General features: G+C 39.2%; 1 protein-coding gene across 1 annotated transcript in view; it reads left to right on the top strand.

Moving 5' to 3' along the window:
• Window positions 1-6,898, top strand: part of tbx15 (T-box transcription factor 15) — a 31,970-nt gene that overhangs the window by 6,984 nt on the left and 18,088 nt on the right. Inside the window, exon 3 of the mRNA XM_005745278.1 lies at window positions 2,433-2,534. Coding sequence (XP_005745335.1) covers window positions 2,433-2,534 — 102 coding nt within the window. The remainder of the gene's footprint in view (window positions 1-2,432; window positions 2,535-6,898) is intronic.

Below are 6,898 nucleotides of genomic sequence, written 5' to 3'. Positions count from 1 at the left end.
CACACACACACACACACACACACACACACACACACACACACACACACACACACACACACCTCTTTGCGCTCTGTCTGGAGGGTGTTAATGTGTTGCACATGCAGGCCGCAGTGCTGCGTTCAGCCCCTCGTGACGCGGCAGGTTATTCCTGATGTCGGAAAAGAAGGAGACCTGCTTCTAATTAATCTCTGTAACATGTTCCGGCTTTTTTGTGCTCTCTCGGGCCAACAGTCCAAACACGGAGCGAGAACAGAAGTTGACCTGCGGATCCTGAAGGAAGTACCTTTATCCCTGCGCCCGCAGCGCCGTGCGTTTCCGACATTTCCCCGCTCGCTCCACAACAGTCGGCATGACTAACAACACCTCTGATAATGTTTCCACTTGAAGGCAAATAGTCCCCTTTAACACTGTATCTGTTATTCCATCTAATTACACTCTGATACTCTTTACACTTCCGTAGAACAATTTGCCTCTTTAAAATGTTTTAGGTCTATTGAATCAAAGTGTTTTGGAAACACTGCGAAATGTTCATGTAAAAATCTCATTCATGTTTGTATTATTATTATTATTATTATTATTATTATTATTATTATTATTATTATTATTATTATTATTATTATTATTATCAATACTACTACTACTAGCAGTATTGATAATTAAAAGCACTTCCATTCTCTAACTATAGTAGAAATGTATGTAGGCCTGTGGGAGAACTGCTTTTTCCTTTCTGCAACACAGCTAAAAAAAATAAATTCTAAAAATATCGCACACTACATTATTATCATTATTATTTCAGTATTATTTCAACAGGTGAGTTGTATTTGTTTTACATTTACAAGAATTATTATGAGATCTGCTTTGGTCCATCTTATTGAGCTTTTTTCTTTTCCTGTTGCAACACTTTGGAAACCTGAGTTCAAATATACCCAAAGCTGTTTCTCAGCTCTTCCTCTCTTCAGATTGAAATACGGTCTCATGTCGCCCTCCTCCCGCCGTCACACACTACACTTGGCCGTTTTTATGAATTGGGTTTAAATTGGTAATCGGCTCATAAATAGAGCAGCAATCAGTTTGCGCCGAAGCAGAGTGAAGGCGGACGCGACCGTCGCCGAACGTATTTCACGGCCTGCTCATAATAAGCTCATAAATCCAGAAGAGAAGGGAAGCAAGAAAACAGCCCTCTTTTCTCATTAGGCAGGCCCCGATTTACGACCGTTAAACGAACAGGGGAACAACGCGGCGTTTGAAGTGCAAAATGAGGAATTAAGCTGAAATGTCTCCCTCTCCATATACAAACTTTTTTTTAATATGGGTGCAGTTTTTCCCTTTAAATTGGACATTTTTCATGCGGTTTGCATCACTTCCAGTCTCAGGCTTTGCAGGCTATAGTTTCCAAATATGAAGAGCTGGTTGATAATATTTAGGCATAAAATCCAAATAAATCATCGATACAGGATAAAAGGCAGTTTCAACTGTTTTAAAATGAGGTAATACACCTGCACAGTATTGTTAAAAGCCAAAGGTCAGGGGTCACTGGCTTGGCAGAATGGATAAATAAATCTGGAGATAATATGTAAAGCTCAGAAGACTGTCAGCTGTACAAGGCAGAAGTTGTCCAGACTGGATTTATGGCTATTAAAGGAATAATCAGGGCTAATTGAAACTGTACACAGAAATCTGGGATCTTTGGAAAATCAAACGAAGTGAGATTCCAATGTCTTGAATAATTAGTCTATTTATCGCCTGTTTTAATGAGCATAAACAGCCTAAAACGTGCCTGCGTGCTGTCTCACATCCCTGCGTCAACAATAGCCGGACTGTTCAAATGAATGAATACACACTGTTTCCTCATTACAGAGAGGGAAGGCTGACAGAGCAAAAGCTGAAAAAAGTTTAATTAAATATTTTTTAAATCAATGTTCTTTATTGTTATCATTATTAATATAATTGTTATTGTTGTTGTTAGTGTAATTCACCATTTAATGTGGTGGTTATGATCATTAGTGTATTTATTTTTTTCATGCTCCTAATACGAGTGTCTGCACAGTCGGCAGTGCTGCATCATGACAAACATCAGGAGCGTTTAGGGTGACAGATGTGCATACGGCAGCATTTCTGTGTTGTGTTCTTGTTTTTGTTCCCAATTTTTCTTCTTGTCTTTTCTTTTTTTTAACTTTTTTTGTAAATATTTAAAGCCATAAATATGTTTTATACTCCACAGTAGGAGTAAAAAAGAGACCCTTTTTCTTAGTAGCACAGTCACTTCATCTGAAGAATAAGCTAATGAAAATCACAAAACCATTACATTTTATATAAATTTTATATATTTATAGGTGTGTGTATGCATGTGTGTGCGTATATATGTAGTATGTTGTTATTTTGAAATAAATCGCTCTCACATCTATTACCATATGTTGCTTTTTTCCCTCTAGGAGGATGTTTCCAGCCATGCGTGTAAAGATAGCAGGTCTGGACCCTCATCAGCAGTACTACATTGCCATGGACATAGTGCCTGTGGACAACAAGAGATACAGGTACCTCCTGTTTGCACAAACATTAATGGGCGTGAAGGTTGATGTAGCCTAGTCTAGTGAGTAGCATCTAAAACAGAGGTCCTTCGCTAACGAAAGTTTATTTATGCTCCCTTCCTGTTCTACTCCCTTTCAAATGCAGAAATGGACTTCTCCCTACCCAAATGCCATTAAATCAAAAATGATTTCGTTCTTTTGGGTTTTGGTGGGAAAGTTTAATGTCCCGTGTTGGTCTAAATGTTCTTTCAGATGCTTTTCACCCACGTCAAGAATTAAACTGTGGCGAAAATACTAAGTAATTGTATTTTATCAAAGCCATTAAACATGGTCGACTATGCAGATGTTATCTACCAGCAACAGAAGGGTACCTTTTGTTCGCTTCTTTCTGAAAGTAGCAGTCTCTTTGCCCAATAACCCTGCACGGCTAAACACGCACAGTCACATCTCTGTGCGGGAACGCACGAGCGAGCCTGCACCCTGCTGCTGCTGTAGCTGGACGCAAAACTCTACTTTCCTGGATGATTTTCAAAATGCTGGATGGAGCGTAAACATTTTGACCTAGTTGGATTGTTCTCATCTTCCTACCATTTCTCATGTTGGTGTCGTACATAACAGGATTTGGATTAAACAAAGATATTGCAGCTTTTTTCCTGCTTCACATTTTTCAAAACGGCTACTTGAGGTGTTCTTGTCGTCTTCTTGGCCGAGCAGGAAAAAGTAGTTGCTCCCATCATTTGATTAAGGAGAGCATGTGTAGGAAGAAGGCTCGCATGTGATGAATCTCTCTGGATATGCAATAAGACTGATATCCAGGCAGACAGTATTGGCCCCTGAAGTCAGAGCCAGAGAGAGGAGATTGAAATGTATTCATCATCCCACTGCCCGAGCAGCAGAGCCAGAGTCTGCCTGCAAATAGGATAACACTCAGTATTCGAGTCTAATCAGGGAAACGGGTGGAAAAAATGAGGTCAAAATGGGAAAAATGCAACGCTGGACATCTACCTGCTGCTGCCGTAGCTGACCGTCCAAGTTTTCTAGGCTGGGGTTCACCTGCACATATTCTACACAGACCACGTCTGGTTTTATTCTTATTATTGCTAATACAGGCTGGAACTTTGTCCTGAAGCAATAATAAGGCAAATAACCCATGACCTACATACTTATCTCAATCACAAGGTTTTTTTCACAGATGCTGCTATTTGTGTTTCAAGTGATTTGGCAGTGGGTCCCCCTAAGCACTAAAAGCAATCACAGCAAAGCAGACAGAAAAGTCTCATTTAGCAAAGGTGAGGTGTAATAACCTGAAAGGGTAAAAATGGCAAAAGTCGATGTTTTATTACTGCAACATGTCTAATCCTAAAGATAACACAAAATCCAACAATGAATTACTTTGTAGATGTTGCGTCTTCTCCCAGCACATTTGTTTCACTCGGTCTAACCATTGTTACGGAAAACTGAAAACTCGAGATTGATCGAAACAAATGCAACCCTGTTCTAAAAAGGTTGGTGTTCTGTCGTGTAATGTGAATAAAAACAGAATGCAAATCTTTATTTAAGTGAAACTAGCACCACAGCACCTATCAAATCTTTAAGATCTGAAGTTTTATACATTTTTTGGGGAAATGGGGAAAAACATGGATTAAATGATAGGTTATAGGTCCTGATTGCAGACAGGGCAGTTTAGAACCTGCACCCTTGTTTCCTGTGCTGTTGTCATATGTGCAGATTGTGGTGTGCCACTGTCTTGCTGAAATAATCAAGACCTTCCTTGTCAAAGACTTAATCTGGATGTCCCCACACAAAAAGCCTCTATATCCTTCAGCACTACTGCGGTGCGTTCACTGACAGTGGATTTCAGAATCTTTTCTGAGTTCATGGAGTGATTTCTGCTACATAAGTTTCTGTTTTTTGGCTTTTAACTTCACCACAGACACTTCTTTAGATTCCGTGAAGTTGTTTAAAACTGAACTTCAGTAGCTGAACAATTGATCCAAACAGTCTGTCACAGAGTGGCGAAGCCTTTTTCTTACATTTTAACCTCTCTGCGATGCTCTTTTCATACTTAGTGATGTTTATAATGCAACTATTTAGCCGTGAGCTATACGATGAAGTGTTTTTAAGCATTAAACACATTTTCCATTTCTCTCCTGCTCTGTTGCTGCAGTTTTTTTTATTGCGCTTGTTGCATCATCATAATCAATATTCAAAATTCAGAAGAAAAAATGGAACCTGTCTTATGTTTGATAATAATAATACTTTTCCTTCTTTAGCTATAGTTTAAGAAAATATTCATGTTAGTTCTTATAATCCAAAAGTTATGGTTGACATCTTCAGCTTAAATTGGAAGTGTGTTTTTAACTTGCAGCGTGGATTTAATTTCAGATGTTTAAACAATGTTTTTCAATGATGAGAAAACATAAACAGCTCTTTATTTTTTTTCTTTTGCCTGGATAGATAAATTGATATAGCACTTTAAAAACATGTGTGTATTAATAATGATCAAATTGACTGACTTAGTGGCAACATAATTGCGTGTGTGTGGTAGATCTGAGTGTATCGGCAGTGTTTTACAGGGCATATTTTTAAAGCAGATAGTTTTGTTGCACGAAAGATGATTGCAGCGAGCTAGTTTGTTTTCGTGTGAGAGTGACTATTTGTTCAAAAGCTGAGTGCACCACAAATAGATCCCCTCTCTTTCTGCAAAACAAAACCATGTCATTCCCTGCAGAGAATCTCCACTCCCCCCACGACCACTCAAACTCAATTAAAATTCATTCATCAGGAAGAAATAAAAGTCTGCATAAAAGACAAATTAGCAAATTAAAATAAAGTGACTTCTGCAATCAGTGCATTTTATTTGACCTCCCTGCACCCTTCATTTCATTTCATTGTTTAATAATGTAAAGTTTTCCACCAGAGCGTATAGCAGACGTTCTGCCCTGCCGCCTCTCCTTGCTCTCCCACCAGCGAACCAAGACATGGAGGATTTTTAGAGGCCAGAAGATCTTGTAAAATTAAATAGGATTTTCTTCCTGGCTGGGGAATTTACCACAGGGCTTTGCAAACTGAGCTGGGAGCTGTCACTGGTGTGTCTCAGAGTCCCAGGGAGTTTGGGGTCTGGAAATAAGGTCTTTATTGGAATCGACTTGCTTTACTTGGGCTCACTGCCCCTGCTTAGGAACGTCTCATTGGTACCACGCTCATTAAATCTCCATATATTACACTTCTTTTATGTGGACAGTCATTTGGTTCGTTCTGAGTTAAGGCCACTGAGCGTGGGGTCTGTCTGGCTCCTCAAGCATACCTCTTTGCTTCGAGTGTGTGGCAGTGCACGTTGCAGTTTTGCTTTAACATGCGCAGGTTCCTGCACAGAAATGGGAAAATGGATCAAACAGCCACCAACATATTCACAGACATCTACAGGGATAAAAGACAGATGTATGCAAAAATAATTACGTTACTTTAGTCATGGGGTCAATCATAGTTTCCCAACCCTATAAACTAATCCCATCTTAATTTTAAAAATGCTGTAAATGTACGTTGACTGGAAAATTGACTGTCCTTAACTTTCTTTAAACAAATGTTTATTTGCTTCTATTAGCAAATATTCTGTTAGGATTGTGTTTGGTTCTTTTGTGTTGAAGCAGAAAAACACACACGTAGAAAAGGCACAGAAACAGCCAAAGATAGACAGTAATTCCTCCAACCAGGGTTCACCAACTATATCTTAAACATAGTCTCCATTGAAAAGTCAAGTTGTAAAAGTAAATCAACCTTCTTGACTGTTGTTCGATCTTCATAAGTATAGAAATAAAAGAACCCATATGATACTCAGAAACAATTAAAAGAGCAACAGCACACACACACACACACACACACACACACACACACACACACACACACACACACACACACACACACACACACACACACACACACACCCAAAGAGCCTTGTCAGATTTGCATGCACAGCCGTTCATTCCTCAAAACTCATCTGATCGTTCAAAGCCACATTCATGTAATCACATCAATTCCAGACATTCTTTTTCTTTATGGCAGTTTGTGAGGACCTTAGATCTTTGTATATAAATAGAAACACACATATAAAAATGAGTGAAGCCTAACATTAAGGAATGCGTACTCAAAGGGGAAACACGCCTCATTGGGCCTTCAGTCTGACATACTTATGAGGACCACTTTGACATCAGCCTTAACCGGTACCTCATCTGAACCCTAAGCCCACTTTCAGCTTTGAATAATCCCAGTATTTTTCTTATAAACAGTAACCCTGCTTCACGGGTCCTGTGAGAACTTACAAAATAACTTCGCAGGGCAGTTTGGGCCTCCCAAGCATAGAAAATCAAGAG

Source organism: Pundamilia nyererei, unplaced genomic scaffold, assembly GCF_000239375.1.
Source record: "Pundamilia nyererei isolate P.nyererei 1_Seehausen unplaced genomic scaffold, PunNye1.0 scaffold00157, whole genome shotgun sequence".
Classification (NCBI taxonomy): Eukaryota; Metazoa; Chordata; class Actinopteri; order Cichliformes; family Cichlidae; genus Pundamilia; species Pundamilia nyererei.
The sequence above is the reverse complement of the archived record's forward strand: the minus strand, read 5'-3'. Positions and strand labels throughout refer to the sequence as shown.